Source organism: Typopeltis vanoorti, chromosome 26 (genome assembly GCF_054136105.1).
Source record: "Typopeltis vanoorti isolate ZY-2024b chromosome 26, IOZ_Tvanoo_1.0, whole genome shotgun sequence".
NCBI lineage: Eukaryota > Metazoa > Arthropoda > Arachnida > Uropygi > Thelyphonidae > Typopeltis > Typopeltis vanoorti.
The window spans coordinates 15,300,487-15,316,443 of record NC_143574.1 but is presented as its reverse complement, the minus strand read 5'-3'; the positions used below and the strand labels follow the sequence as shown (position 1 = coordinate 15,316,443).

Sequence of the window (15,957 nt, the reverse complement as noted above, 5' to 3'; positions counted from 1 at the left end):
CACACACCCCCCCCTCACAAAAAAGATTACTCTAAATCCATCACCATTCCCTACATCTGAGGCACCTCGAAAAAAATCAACAAAATCCTAAAAAAAAAAGGACTTGACCATTTGTTACAGACTATATAGAAAATTGGCATCCCTTATCCGCTTCACTAAAGACCAACCACTGCAAGGGAGCTGGTATACACCAGGTCCCTTGCAGCTGTAAATTGTCCCCTACTTTGGCCAAACAGGCAGGACAGCAAATATCAGAATCTCAGAACACAAGGACTACATCCGATTTCACCAGTACAGCCACTCTGGGCTGGTAGACCATGCTCTGGATACTCGCCACAGAATAAATTGGAAGAAAGCCACAGTAATACACCGCAGCAAGTTCAAATATGAAAGACTATTCGTGGAATCAGCCTCAGCCCTTAGGAACATGCCAAACCTCAACAAATTTGGATGCATGAGACTGCCCTAAATTTGGGAAACATATATCAGAAGAACTTCAGCCCAAAGGCCAAGAACAACCAATATAGCACCATCAGGACTTTAGGAAAACAGTAGCTCCTTCATTTCGTTTCTCCTTTGCTGTTGTGTAGTACTTGCATGCACGTGTCTTTATCTTAAGTTCCCAAGGAGATGGCAACGTGACGTTGCCGAAATATCGGAAAGTATATATTAAAGTTGATTTAATTTATATTTCTAGCATACGCTGTCAATTCTTTAAGTATTAGTTATCATGCTTAACCAGCGTATAAGCCTTTCTACAAGAAAGAAGAATGAGTGGATTATTCCAGCAAAGAGTTGATTGCACAAATCTTTACTACATAGCCTAGCCATAAATACTGTTGGAACTTCTGCACAGGACTAGACTACCTAATCTCACCATAAACACTGTTACAACTTGCATAAAAAGCACAGTGCATAAACCTTTAATCTATTAGTAAATCAATTACAGCTTTCAGAACATACAAACCACATGTATAACATGCATATAGTAGCACTCAATGTTTGAAATGTCCTCTTTTTGCTTTCATGCACACTCAAAGTCTGCGAAGCTACATATCAATGGCAGCATGCATAACATCCAATGGAAATGCTGCAACTGATTGTTCCAAATTAACCTTTAGCTGACAATGCTTGGGTGTTGTTTCTTGCAGGCTACTCTCTCAAGCTCTGACCACAATTTGAAGTCGGAGCAGAATCCAGGTGACTAGTGGTGTGCCACAGGTCTCTGTGATTGAACCAGTTGCTCTTTAATTTGTACATAAATGATAAATTTGAAGGGATATATTCAATTGTTTGCTGATGATGCAAATTTGGGTAGGGTAATAGTTAATCAGAGTGATGTAGAGTACTTGTTTAATTTAAATCTGCATATTTAAATCACCTTGTAAGATGATTTAAATAGGCTGACAGTTATGGGCAAAACATATCAATGTTTTAATATGTCCATTTAATGTGGAAAAGTGCTCTCTATTGAATCTAGATAACGACAAAAATGGAGAGAGTATAATCAGGAATTTTGATGCCACCTGCTAGTAAATGCATTTTTTTTAAATAATCAGTTTTTGCATCACAGTTACTGTTCTCAATATCCAGCTAAAAATAACACTTCATCCAGGGTTCAGTTAAAGATCAGAATTGAAATCCTCTTAAGATAGGAGAAACCTTTATAAGTGATTTTTGACTAAGGGGAAACTAACTAGTTTAATACAGAAACAGCCAGATTTTTCTCCTAGAAACTTTTTTTCCAGTCCATGTACATTCAAATTGGCCAGAAAACATATGATTTAGAAACAGATATGCTCACCTCATACTGCAAGTAGCTTTGGCATGAACTCAATCAACCACCCAGTAAAAGAATGCCATATCTAAGAATTCTTCAAATTTTGAAATTTTTTCTCAATACAATTATTTATTCTACAAAAAATATATAATGCATACATAGTTGAAAATCATTGTTTTGGTTATTCTATATTGCATTCATCATGTGTGTAATCAATATCTCATTAAAAAACATCCATAAGTAACAAATGAGCAAAAAACAGAGAAAGCAAGAGAAGGTTTCCATTCCAAAACAGGAACCTTGATTGATATTTTTATTATAGTTTTTATTAATAGTATAATTTTAGAGAAGAAACTGCATCCTCAACAATTAAATTACAAATGTCAGTCAAGAAGTCCCTCCTAGTTTCTCAGTGTAACCTTTTTTCAAAGATGAAGCAAGCAAGCAAACTAGTCAAATCTAGTTGAACAATACAACTTTTGGAGGGTATCTGTAGTAATATGTTTTTGCTAATGCTAATTCCAATTTTTATTTTACTTTTTTTATAGAAAGTAAACAAATAATACTAAAGTAGACAAAACAATATAAAGTATAATATAGTGATTTGCTTAACAAAGTCAAACAATTAGCTTTTATGAAAGAAAAACGTGGGAAGAATAATTCATATGAAAAAGACACCACAACACAAAGACTTCCAAAATTTCTAAACATCAACAAAAAAATTATTAAATGTAACAGAAATGTAGTTTATTCACCTTAGTTTAAGCTCAGTATGTGACAAGAGATCTCCTGAAAGCTGTTGAATAAGGGATAATAATACAGGTTGATGTAAAGGACAAGGTGTTTGGCTGAACACTTGACTCGGACTTATACCTTCGCAAGCATACAACACTAAATTTAAATCAGCTGCTGATAATGCCTGCAAGAGAAGACCAATTACAGGATTTTTATTTATGCATTTAGTATTATTATACCGTATTTTCCCGTGTATAAGACGCACCCAAGAAATTTAATACAATTTTCTGGAAAAAACCTAAAAAAACTTTTTTTGTAAGCAGAAGTCCAAAATGTCTTTCAGCTTCCCTATTCCCGTGTTCTTCCGCATATTTTACAACCTGCAATTTGTAACTTGAAGTATATGAATGTTACCTGTTTTTTTCCATCACTAAAATCTATGGGGAAATATCAAACTGAACACAAATATCTCAACACGTCAACTCAATACTGATAAACATCGGTAACTAATTACTCGGATAAGATATTATGAAACTTGAATAGGGACTCCCCGTTCTTAGCCAATGACGTGCTAGAAGTCACGTGAAGGTCAGGCATCAATTTCATTGCACCATTAACTGCCTACAAAGATCTTGGAACATAAAAGGGAGTGTGTATGACTTTGAAAAGAGGAAACAATCTTTACCTTCATTACATAAGATGCACCCCATTTTTAAGATGAATTTTTAAGGTAAAAAAGTGCGTCTTATACACTGGAAAATATGGTAATTTTTTTCCCATTTTTAAAATTTATTTTTTAATGAAATGTGTATACATTCAGCCTAGATACAAAAAGAAATATTTATAAAGATGTTGAAAGTTTATTTTTCACTTGGTTAGACTATAATAAATTTAGTTTAATCCTTTATCCAAGTGTGAGCAAACAAAGTTTGCACCTGAAAATATCTTCAGGACTGGGGTAAGGTAGTACAACACCGGACAACTCGTAGTAAAGGTGGACCAAGCTAACACCACTCCTATCTCAGTATTTCCCATAATGGAAAACACATCTCTTTGCAGATATGTATAATGTTATGCATTAAAGAAAGGGCTACTACCCAGACTAGTTTCGACCTTTATTGAGGTCTCTTCAGTGGGAGCCAGGCCCAGTAGTGGAGATACCAGGCAGAAGCAATGGCAAAGCCATCTTTACCTATATGAGTTGCCAAAAGGTGTGCCACCTTTTTATTAAATTACTCTGGATTTAGAGAAAGATGTTGAAAGTTTATTTTTCACTTGGTTAGACTATAATTAATTTGGTTTAATCCTTTATCCAAGTGTGAGCAAACAAAGTTTGCACTTTGAAAATATCTTCAGGACTGGGGTAAGGTAGGACAACACTGGGCAACTCGGTGTTGCCTGGTAATGCTGCCTTAATAAAGGTCGAAACTAGCCTGGGTAGTGGCCCTTCCCTTAATGCATAACATTATACATATCCGCAAGGAGATGTGTTTTGCATTATGGGAGATACTGAGATAGGAGTGATGTTAGCTTGGTTCACCTTTGCTAAGAGTTGCCCGGTGTTGTACTACCTTAACCCAGTCCTGAAGATATTTTCAGGTGCAAACTTTGTTTGTTCACACTTGGATAAAGGATTAAACTAAATTTATTTAAAATATTTACAAATTTTAAGCACTCATGACAGATGCCTTTTGAAACTGTATATAAATTTTCTGCTTATCTGTATGCTATTGGAAAGAGTGGGGGTTAATATTTATTTTTGCAGGATTGCATCCATTACTAGTGGAACTATTTAAGAAGTGTTCTAATTAATTCTGAAATATGATGTCACTGAAAACAAAAATTTTGGCCCTGTCTCTGTTAATGTTTTTATTACATTTCAGCACAGGAGTGCCACAATAAAACCTTAAATAGTCAGAGCTATTTGCTCCAGTGACATCATTACTGAATGAAGCAGAATATATCTGAAACAGCTCTGCTAATGAATAGAATGATACAAAAATAAATCATCACCCTCTTCCAATAACAGGATGTTACCACTCCAAAAAGTGGAAGTATGACCTTAAATTGATGAGGGGGGGGGGGGAGCTTTCAAAAGAATTTAAAAATACATGATTAAATATTTTTAAGTACATGTTTTTATATCATCATCATCATCATCAAATTCCTGCCATGTACCCTCAAGGGGTGTACAGGATATGACAGTACTACATGAAAAAATTACATCATTACTAACTTCCTATCTACAATTTTCCTCCAAATCAGTCTGTTACTTGTCAAGACTCCAACATTAGCAGATCTTATATTTCTATCGTCTAAGGCACTTTGTACCGTATCAATCCACCTATATCTTGGTCTTCCTCTGGGTCGTTTTTCTGCCAACCTGGCAGAGAACACTTGTTTTGCTAATCTTTCCTCTCCCATTCTATTTAAGTGACCATACCATCTGAGATTAGCTCTGCTAACGCATTCCTGGATGCTGACAATGTCAAGTTCTTTCCTAATATCCTCATTTTTAATATGATATTGCCATTGATGCCATCTGTTCACGCCTCTAATCTTTCTCAGGACTCTCATATCTGCGGTCTCTAGTCTTTGGTCAAGTGTTTTACTTCTGACCCAGCTCTCAGATCCATAAGTTAAAATTGGTTTGAACACAGTCTTGTATACAGCTAATTTAGTGTTCCGACTAATTTCTTTCTTATTCCATATGAATTTATTCAATTGACTTCCCACGATACCAGCTTTGCTGATTCTGTTGTCTATTTCTATATTTAGTTTACCATCTTCAGTAAAAATTGTGCCTAAGTAGCTGAAATGTTTTACTTGTTCCACAGGTTCTCCATTCACAACACAGTTGACATTTTCAATGATTCTGCCTATTTTCATTGTCTTTGTCTTTTTATTGCTGACCTTCATACCATATCTATTACAACAGCTATTCAATTTAGTCAGAGAATCTTGCAGACTTGTAGCGGATTTATTTAGAAGTATAACATCATCCGCATAAAGCAAAGAGCTGACATTAACATCTCCAATTTTGATATCATGTTTAATACCACATTCCTTCATAATGTGATCCATATAGATAATGAATAACAGAGGGGATAATGTACATCCTTGTCTCACACCAGATTTAACATTAAACCATCTTCCTGTACTTCCTTCAATTCTAACTGCTGACTCACATCTCAAATAAAGACTAAGTATTGCTTGATATAATGCCCCATTGACACAATATAACTGCAGCGTATTGAATAGCTTCTCTCTTGGCACCTTGTCATATGCCTTTTCCAAATCGACAAAACTTAAATACAGATCTTTGTTATATTCCCATGCTTTCTCGACTATTTGTCGTAAAGTGAAGATCTGATCCTGACAGCCTCTATTTGGCCTGAATCCAGCTTGTTCTTCACCAAGCTTTTCTTCCACAATTCTTCTCAACCGTTTCTCAAGTATACTTGCATAGATCTTGCCAGGAACACTCAGTAGGGAAATACCTCTGTAATTCTCACATTCAGTTTTATTTCCCTTTTTATATATGGGTACTATGAGAGCTCTACTCCAATCATCGGGAATTCGTCCCTATGTCCAGGCTTTCTGAACTATGCAGTGCAGCCACTGTAAGACTCTTATACCACCATACTTCAGCATTTCTGGTCGAATATCATCTATTCCTGCTGCCTTTCCACATTTCAAGCCTTTGATGGCTTTTTCTACTTCAAGTATGGATATGTATTCCTGACTGCATGCCTGGTCAGTGTTTTTTATCACTGTGCTGTAATCACTGCTTGTTTCATTTAGCAGTTTTTCAAAGTAATTACTCCATACTTCAAGGATATCTTTTTCTCCTGTTTTCATTTCACCTTTATCATCTCTAATTCCTTTTACAGCACTCTTTCCTCCATTCCTAAGCTTCTTCAACAACCTCCAGAATATTTTGCCACCTTCTTGATATTTATTTTCTATATTCTTGCCAAAGTCCTCCCATGACTTTTGTTTAGCTAGTTTTACACAGTGTTTAGCTTTCTTACATTTGTCTCTGTATTCTGTAAGAGTAAAAGCTGACTTATTTGCCAGGAACTTTTGACATGCTTTCTTCTTTTCCTTCACTGCCTCTTTAACTTCCTGTGTCCACCAGGGAGTTCTGATTTTTTTATCCTTGCACACAACCTCACCACATGCCTCTCTGGCAGAATCAATCAATGTTTTCTTCAGAGTTTGCCACTGAATCTCCAAGGTTTGATTCCTGTTCTCAAACTCTTTCATTTTCTTTTCAATAATATTTCTTTACATTCAACATACAAATTTCCCCTTTTTTCTGTGCACCACGGTTGCACTTTATGCAGCAAATAAAGGTATTCAAGAATTATTATTATTATTATTACATGACACCTCCAGGGAGTCCAAAGACTCATCGAGGGAGGACACCTACTCTACAACTCTCTGTCTTCACCACTTAATGTACCAACTATAACTACTTTCATCATCTATACCAACACCATCTACCACCACTAGTATTTTCACAGATAATCACAAACATCCATGCCCATGGTGGGATTCAAACCCCCACAGCCTTTTGGATGGAGAGTGGATATGCTAATCACTCAGCCAACCAGGCTGGCTATTATATGGTAATTTCCATAAATCTGAAGGCTTATCATCTGAAGGACACCTAAACACAATGTCTATCACATCTTCACTGACAGAAAATTCACGACCACCTCTGTCAGCTCATTCTGTTCATTATTACTCTTGAAGTATATGCACACACACACCATTCTCACAATACACATGCTTATATTCTATCTAATTCAATAGCTGTATTCACATTTATATTTTTTAATATCACAAAGACCTCCAAGTTCATCTACCCCTGTTCTCATATCAATCCCTGTCACTGCATTATCATCTCTGCCTGGATGATAAATACTTTCAAATTATTCACTCATTAATTCAGCTTTCTTCTGCTTGTCACCTCCCTACCATCAATGTTTATTAAAATTATTCTTCCTTTTACTTATGTAACAAAAGAACTTTTTTTTGGATTTTCTTGGCTAATTTCCTCTCAATTTCATCAAAATCCTCATCATCCTTCTCGCTTGTGCATTATACTGCTCATGAGTCAGCTGACCACCTTTCATATACTCTTTACATTTTCTTTCCTTGTAATTTGACTCTGGGTATGCATGCATTGTGATCCTGTTTATCTTAAATACCCCTTGACATTTCTCATGCACTACTCCAGTGATCACTCATCAATCAGAGGCAAAATGGTTCTCATGGTTATGGACAAATTTTTGGAGGCTGTCAACAAAGCTTTATAAATTCCATTTCTTTCCTTCTATATGCTCCTTAGTCCTTCTGATCTAATGTGCTTTCTGTGCAAGTAAATTTACCAATGCATATCATTCACATCTTCTGCAGCACCTGGCCTACAACAACCACTATACATTTTATCCTATTGACTATTATCTCTAAACAGATAGCTTCAAATGCATTTCCCTCAATCCTGCTTGAGGCAATTATTTTGCAATCATTAACAATATCCCCTACTCTCTTCAGTCCTCCCTCTCTCTCTCTCTCCCCCATACATTCCATCTCAGTAACATTTTGTATGAACAAAATAGTCTCAGCAACATCTATGATTTTTGGTCCATCAAGCTATCTAATGCCACAAATTCCTCATCCTTGTTCCTGATGCTTCTGGTGTTGGTATATGTTCTGTCTATCTTTATGATGGGGTCCCATCCAGTTTTGAAACCTGAAAAACTGCACCTCTCAAATCTTTCTTGTTCTCACTTGCTTCAAGGATGTATACACAAATGCTCATCTGCTTCCCATCTCCAATAACCTTAGTTTTTCTGGTTTTGCACTTCTATTCTCTCATTGAATAAAACTTTAGCCAGATACCTTACTCTACATTCACCCAAGTGAATCCAGTCATCAGAAATTCTTTATTCCATGAAATACACTCCAAACATCTAAATGCTTTATATATTCTTTCTACATATTGACTCCTTTGTAATCATAGCCCTTCTATCATATCTTGGCAACTGACTTCAAAACTTTACTCTTCTTGACTACTTTCATATCATAATAAATTTAGTTTAATCCTTTACCCAAGTGTGAGCAAACGAAGTTTGCACCTGAAAATGTCTTCAGGACTGGGGTAAGGTGGTACAACACAGGCAACTCGTAGCAAAGGTGGACCAAGCTAACGTCACTCCTATCTAAGTATCTCCCATAATGCAAAACACATCTCCTTGTGGATATGTATAATGTTATGCATTAAGGGAAGAGCCACTACCCAGAAGTGGAGACACCAGGCAGAAGCAATGGCGAGGTCATCTTTACCTATAGGAGTTGCCAAAAAATGTGCCAGCTTTTTATTAAATTACTCTGGATTTATAGAAAGATGTTGAAAGTTTATTTTACCCTTGGTTAGACTATAATAAATTTAATTTAATCCTTTACCCAAGTGTGAGCAAACAAAGTTTACACCTGAAAATATCTTCAGGACTGGGGTAAGGTAGTACAACACCGGGCAACTGGTAGCAAAGGTGGACCATATAGGTAAAGATGACCTCGCTATTGCTTCTGCCTGGTGTCTCCACTTCTGGACCTGGCTCCCAGTGAAGAGTCGAAACTAGTCTGGTCGAAACTATAAAGGTCGAAACTAGTCTGGGTAGTGGCCCTTATCTTAATGCATAAAATTATACATATCCGCAAGGAGATGTGTTTTGCATTATGGGAGATACTGAGATAGGAGCGATGTTAGCTTGGACCACCTTTGCTATGAGTTGCTTGGTGTTGTACTACCTTACCCAATTAAAAGAAACACACGTATTAACCACAGTGAAAATTATTTGGACATCATCAGTACAGTAGTTTAAAACAATGATAGGAATAACATACAGTTAAGGCACATGATTACAATAGAATCTCATTAAACGTGCGTAACGTGTTACAAAAAATAAATAAATAAATAAATAAATAAAAATAATTAACATGATTTTGTATGACAATTTCGCATACTTTAGGAATAGTAAGAACGTCGTTGCGGTTTAAGTTTGGTCTGTGTAGTAGGGCTTCAGAACTTTCTTTGTATAAACGTTCATGTTTATATAAAGATCTATGTAAAAGTTTAGACTTTTCCCGATGGATCCTATGGTTTGGATTTTCAATTCCGTGTTGAGTGAGGCCAGATTTTTGCGGTTTAAAGAGACAAATGTGATGTTGATGTTCCGAGATGTGTTTCTGAACAGACCTACCTGTCTGTCCAAAGTAAGACAATTTGCATGAGCATGGAATTTCATAAACGCCAGGCAACATCAAAGGTGAGAGTTTGTGCTTAGGAGAAGGTAATAAGTTCTAAATTTGGTTGATAGGTTTGTAAGAAGTGGCAAAATTGTATTTCTTCATAATTTTAGAAAGACGTTTGGAGATGCTTTTGACGTACGGTATGGAAATCCTATGGACTTCTTCCTGTCTGGTTTGATGTGTGGAGAAGTCTGATGATTTTTTGAGTTGTTTTCAGATTATATCCATTTAAAATGGCTGTATTTTTGATTACTTCTAATTCCTGGTTTAAAGATTCTTCAGAGGAGGAAAATTTGTGTGTTCTGGAAACTAGTGATTTAATAATGCCATATTTCTGAGATGGATGATGAGTGGAAGAATTGTGAATGTAGCGACCTGAGAATGTAGGCTTGCAAACGACAGAAGTGGCGATGGAACCGTCTTCTTTTCTTTGGATGTGTAAATCCAAAAAGGATATACCCTGTGGAGATTCTTTTTCTAACGTAAAGTTGATGCGATGATGAAGAAGGTTAATTTTATCTAGAAACAGTTGTAATTCATGTTCGGGATGATCTCAGACTGCAAATATGTCATCGACGTATCTTAACCAAATTTTTGGTTTGGGTTCAAAAGTGAATATTTTTTCTTCAAGGTGTTCTAGAAACAAGTTTGCTAGGTTTGGTGATAAAGGAGATCCCACTGCTGTTCCTTCTTCTTGTTTGTAAATTTGACCTTTCCGGGTGAAGTAACCTGATGCAATAACAAACTTGACCAATTCAACTATATCAGGATTATTGTAGGATTATGATCCCACAAAACGTCAACTCAGAAAATTAAATAAGCTACTTAATGAAACTTTCTTCTTAGATGAAGAAACAATCAAAAAACTTAAGATATACCATGCAAGACCTCCTAGAATTTATGGCTTACCTAAGCTACACAAAACTAATGTTCCACTTAGACCTGTCGTAGACTGTATCAGCAGTCCAACTTACAAGTTATCAAGATTCTTATCTAACCTTCTCTGCCCTCACATAGGCCACTCAGTCTCTTCAATCAAAAATTCTACTGAGTTTCACACAAAAATTAAAAACATTCAACTATCAAAAACTGACTTGTTAATCGGCTTCGACATTGTCTCCCTCTTCACAAACTTTCCCCATAAAGAAACAATAGAATTACTAACTCAAAAATTTCCATCTGATATAGTTGAATTGTTCAAGTTTGCTATTGCATCAGGTTACTTCACCTGGAAAGGTCAAATTTACAAGCAAGACGAAGGAACAGCAATGGGATCTCCTTTATCACCAAACCTAGCAAACTTGTTTCTAGAACACCTTGAAGAAAAAATATTCACTTTTGAACCCAAACCAATAATTTGGTTAAGATATGTCGACGATGTATTTGCAGTCTGGGATCATCCCGAACATGAATTACAACTGTTTCTAGATAAAATTAACCTTCTTCATCATTGCATCAACTTTACGTTAGAAAAAGAATCTCCACAGGGTATCTCCTTCTTGGATTTACACATCCAAAGAAAAGAAGACGGTTCCATCGCCACGTCTGTCTTTCGCAAGCCTACATTCTCAGGTCGCTATATTCACAATTCTTCCACTCATCACCATCTCAGAAATCTGGCATTATTAAATCACTAGTTTCCAGAGCACACAAATTTTCCTCCTCTGAAGAATCTTTAAACCAGGAATTAGAAGTAATCAAAAATACAGCCATCCTAAATGGATATAATCCCAAAACAACTCAAAAAATCATCAGTGACTTCTCTACACATCAAACCAGACAGGAAGAAGTCCATAGAATTTCCATACCTTACATCAAAGGCATCTACGAACATCTTTCTAAAATTATGAAGAAATACAATTTTGCCACTTCTTACAAACCTATCAACCAAATTTACAACTTGTTACCTTCTCCTAAGGACAAACTCTCACCTTTGATGTTGCCTGGCGTTTATGAAATTCCATGCTCATGCAATTTGTCTTATTTTGGACAGACAGGTAAGGCTGTTCAGAAACACATCTTGGAACATCAAGACCACATTTGTCTCTTTAAACCGCAAAAATCTGCCCCTCTCAACACGGAATTGAAAATTCAAACCATAGGATCCATTGGGAAAAGTCTAAACTTTTACATAGATCTTTATATGAATGTTTATACAAAGAAAGTTCTGAAGCCCTACTAAACAGACCAAACTTAAACTGCAACGACGTTCTTACTATTCCTAAAGTATGGGAAATTGTCATACAAAATTTGTGTTAAATAATTTTTTTTTTTTTTTTGTAACATATTACACACGTTTAATGAGATTCTATTGTAATCATGCGCCCTAACTGTATGTTATTCCTATTATTGTTTTAAACTACTGTACTGATGATGTCCTAAGATACATAGGATGAAATATTTACAATTAAATAATTTTCACTGTGGTTATTGTGTGTGTTTTTTTTAATTATGATCGCACCACAGGTTTCATTATTTTAAAAAAAATACCTTACCCAAGTCCTGAAGATATTTTCAGGCGCAAACTTTGTTTGCTCACACTTGGATATAGGATTAAACTAAATTTATTATAGTCTAACCAAGTGAAAAATAAACTTTTAACATCTTTCTCTATATCCAGAGTAATTTAATAAAAAGGTGGCACACCTTTTGGCAACTTCTATAGGTAAAGATGACCTCGCCATTGCTTCTGCCTGGTGTCTCCACTTCTGGGCCTGGCTCCCACTGAAGAGACCTCAATAAAGGTTGAAACTAGTCTGGGTAGTGACCCTTCCCTTAATGCATAACATTATACATATCCGCAAGGAGATGTTTTGCATAATGGGAGATACTGAGATGTTTTGCATAATGGGAGATACTGAGATAGGAGTGATGTTAGCTTGGTCCACCTTTGCTACGAGTTGCCCGGTGTTGTAATACCTTATTCCAGTCCTAAAGATATTTTCAGGCGTAAACTTTGTTTGCTCATGGGGGTGGGGGGGGGGGGGGGTGGGGGGGGGGGGGGGTGGGGGGGGGGGGGGGTGGGGGGGGGGGGGGGTGGGGGGGGGGGGGGGTGGGGGGGGGGGGGGGTGGGGGGGGGGGGGGGTGGGGGGGGGGGGGGGTGGGGGGGGGGGGGGGTGGGGGGGGGGGGGGGTGGGGGGGGGGGGGGGTGGGGGGGGGGGGGGGTGGGGGGGGGGGGGGGTGGGGGGGGGGGGGGGTGGGGGGGGGGGGGGGTGGGGGGGGGGGGGGGTGGGGGGGGGGGGGGGTGGGGGGGGGGGGGGGTGGGGGGGGGGGGGGGTGGGGGGGGGGGGGGGTGGGGGGGGGGGGGGGTGGGGGGGGGGGGGGGTGGGGGGGGGGGGGGGTGGGGGGGGGGGGGGGTGGGGGGGGGGGGGGGTGGGGGGGGGGGGGGGTGGGGGGGGGGGGGGGTGGGGGGGGGGGGGGGTGGGGGGGGGGGGGGGTGGGGGGGGGGGGGGGTGGGGGGGGGGGGGAAAAAAATTATTTCGTAAAAATTATCAGGATCAATGTTAGCAAGTGTACAGTTGCTAAGTTATGCAGTTTGACATGTGACAAAGTTTCCAATGGCACATTATATTCATGGAATCATGCTTGGAGAAATTGATGAAGCTAAGGATCATGGAGTTATGGTGAAAAGGTTCAAAGATCACTTAGCAAAAAAAATGAAATACAATTCAGAGGATAATTGCAGTGCTGAAGAGGACAGTGACATGGAGGGACAAGGAAGTCATTCTGCATCTTTGCAAGGTCTTGATATGACAGGACCTGGATTGTGTATGCAGATTTCATCTCCTGGGTTCTGATGAAATTAAAAAAAAAAAAAAAAAATCTGTGGAAAGGGTGCAAGGAACAGGAGTTACAATGATATCAAGATTATTGAATTATGAGAACAGATTGAGAGTATGCAAACTGCAAACACGAGTGGGGGAGAGATATATAATGGAATCCTATATATTTCTGAAAGGGGGCTATAGGATATCGGTTGATGGAATTTTTCATTATATGGATTGTAAGCAGACTTGGGGGGGGGGCATCTATATAAGTTTATGCAGTCAAGAAAAAGAAGGAAGCCATATTTTTCTCTCACAGAGCAGTGAGTGCATCTAGTGTGAATGAATTTAAGAGAACGTATGACTACATCGACTATATAGTCCTACTTTACTGTAGACTATGCTCTGCATTCTTCCATCTATTAATTTCTAAAAAATCTTGGGGACATTATTCTAAGATGACATGTAATCTCAGCATTATCAAATGCCTGATTTGTACCCTCAAGGGGTGTACAGGATATGATAGTACTACATGAAAAATGTACATCATTCCTAACTTCCTATCTACAATTTTCCTCCAAATCAGTCTGTTACCTGTCAAGACTCCAGGATTATCAGATATTATATTTCTATCGTCCAAGGCACTTTGTACCGTATCAATCCACCTATATCTTGATCTTCCTCTGAGTCTTTTTCCTGCTAACCTGGCAGAGAACAATTGTTTTGCTAATCTTTCCTTGCCCATTCTGTTTAAGTGACAATACCACCAGAGATTAGCTCTGTTAACGCATTCCTGGATGCTGACAATTTCAAGTTCTTTCCTAATATCCTCGTTTTTAATATGATACTGACATTGATGCCATCTGTTCACCCCTCTAATCTTTCTCAGGACTCTCATATCTGCGGTCTCTAGTCTTTGGTCAAGTGTTTTACTTCTGACCCAGCTCTCAGATCCATAAGTTAAAACTGGTTTGAACACTGTCTTGTATACAGCTAATTTAGTGTTCCGACTCCATATGAATTTATTCAATTGACTTCCTACCATGCCAGCTTTGTTGATTCTGTTGTCTATTATTATTAATAGTAATTAATATTACTTTAATTACTATTAATAATAATTTACCATCTTCAGTAAAAATTGTGCCTAAGTAGCTGAAATGCTTTACTTGTTCCACAGGTTCTCCGTTCACAACACAGCTGACATTTTCAACGATTCTACCTATTTTCATTGTTTTTGTCTTTTTATTGCTGACCTTCATACCATACCTATTACAACAGTTATTCAATATAGTCAGGGAATGTTGTAAGCTTGTAGCAGATTTATTTAGAAGTATAACATCGTCCGTATAAAGCAAAGAGCTGACATTAACATCTCCAATTTTGATATCATGTTTAATACCACTTTCCTTCATAATGTGATCCATATAGATAATGAATAACAGAGGGGATAATGTACATCCTTGTCTCACACCAGATTTAACATTAAACCATCTTCTTGTACTTCCTTCAATTCTAACTGCTGACTTACAACTCCAATAAAGACTAAGTAGTGCTTGATATAATGCCCCATTTACACCATATAACTGTAGCGTATTGAAAAGCTTCTCACTTGGCACCTTTTCATATGCCTTTTCCAGATCGACAAAACTTAAATACAGATTATTATTATTATTCGTGACACCTCCAAAGACTCATTGCAGGAGGACACCTATTGTACAACTCTCCATCTCCACCAGTACACCGAACATCTACTACCAATCATCAACATCAGCGCCATCTACTGGCCACTATCACCGACACAGTATTTTTTTTGTCTGTAAATTGCGTGTGTTCTGAAGGTCCGATTTTTCTGTATGCGGGATGAAAAACCCCGAGTTTCTGGGAGAAAAAACCCTGCTACCTCCGTATTAGATTGGCTAACTCACCGTTGATTAAAAATTTGATCTTTGTTATATTCCCATGCTTTCTTAACTATTTGTTGTAAAGTGAAGATCTGATCCTGACAGCCTCTATTTGGCCTGAATCCAGCTTGTTCTTCACCAAGCTTTTCTTCCACAATTCTCAACCGTTTCTCAAGTATACTTGCATAGAATTTGCCAGGAACACTTAGTAGGGAAATACCTCTGTAATTCTCACATTCAGTTTTATTTCCTTTTTTATATATAGGTACTATTAGAGCTCTACTCCAATCATCAGGAATTTGTCCCTCTGTCCAGGCTTTCTGACCTATGCAGTGCAGCCACTGTATGACTTTTATACCACCATACTTCAGCATTTCTGGTCAAATATCATCTACTCCTGCTGCCTTTCCACATTTTAAACCTTTGATGGCTTTTTCTACTTCAAGTATCTACT

General features: G+C 37.9%; 1 protein-coding gene across 1 annotated transcript in view; it reads right to left on the bottom strand.

The window, feature by feature from the left end:
- LOC150092350 (enhancer of mRNA-decapping protein 4-like) overlaps positions 1 to 15,957 on the bottom strand; it is a 53,710-nt gene that overhangs the window by 36,165 nt on the left and 1,588 nt on the right. Inside the window, exon 2 of the mRNA XM_090414849.1 lies at positions 2,536 to 2,699. Coding sequence (XP_090270975.1) covers positions 2,536 to 2,699 — 164 coding nt within the window. The remainder of the gene's footprint in view (positions 1 to 2,535; positions 2,700 to 15,957) is intronic.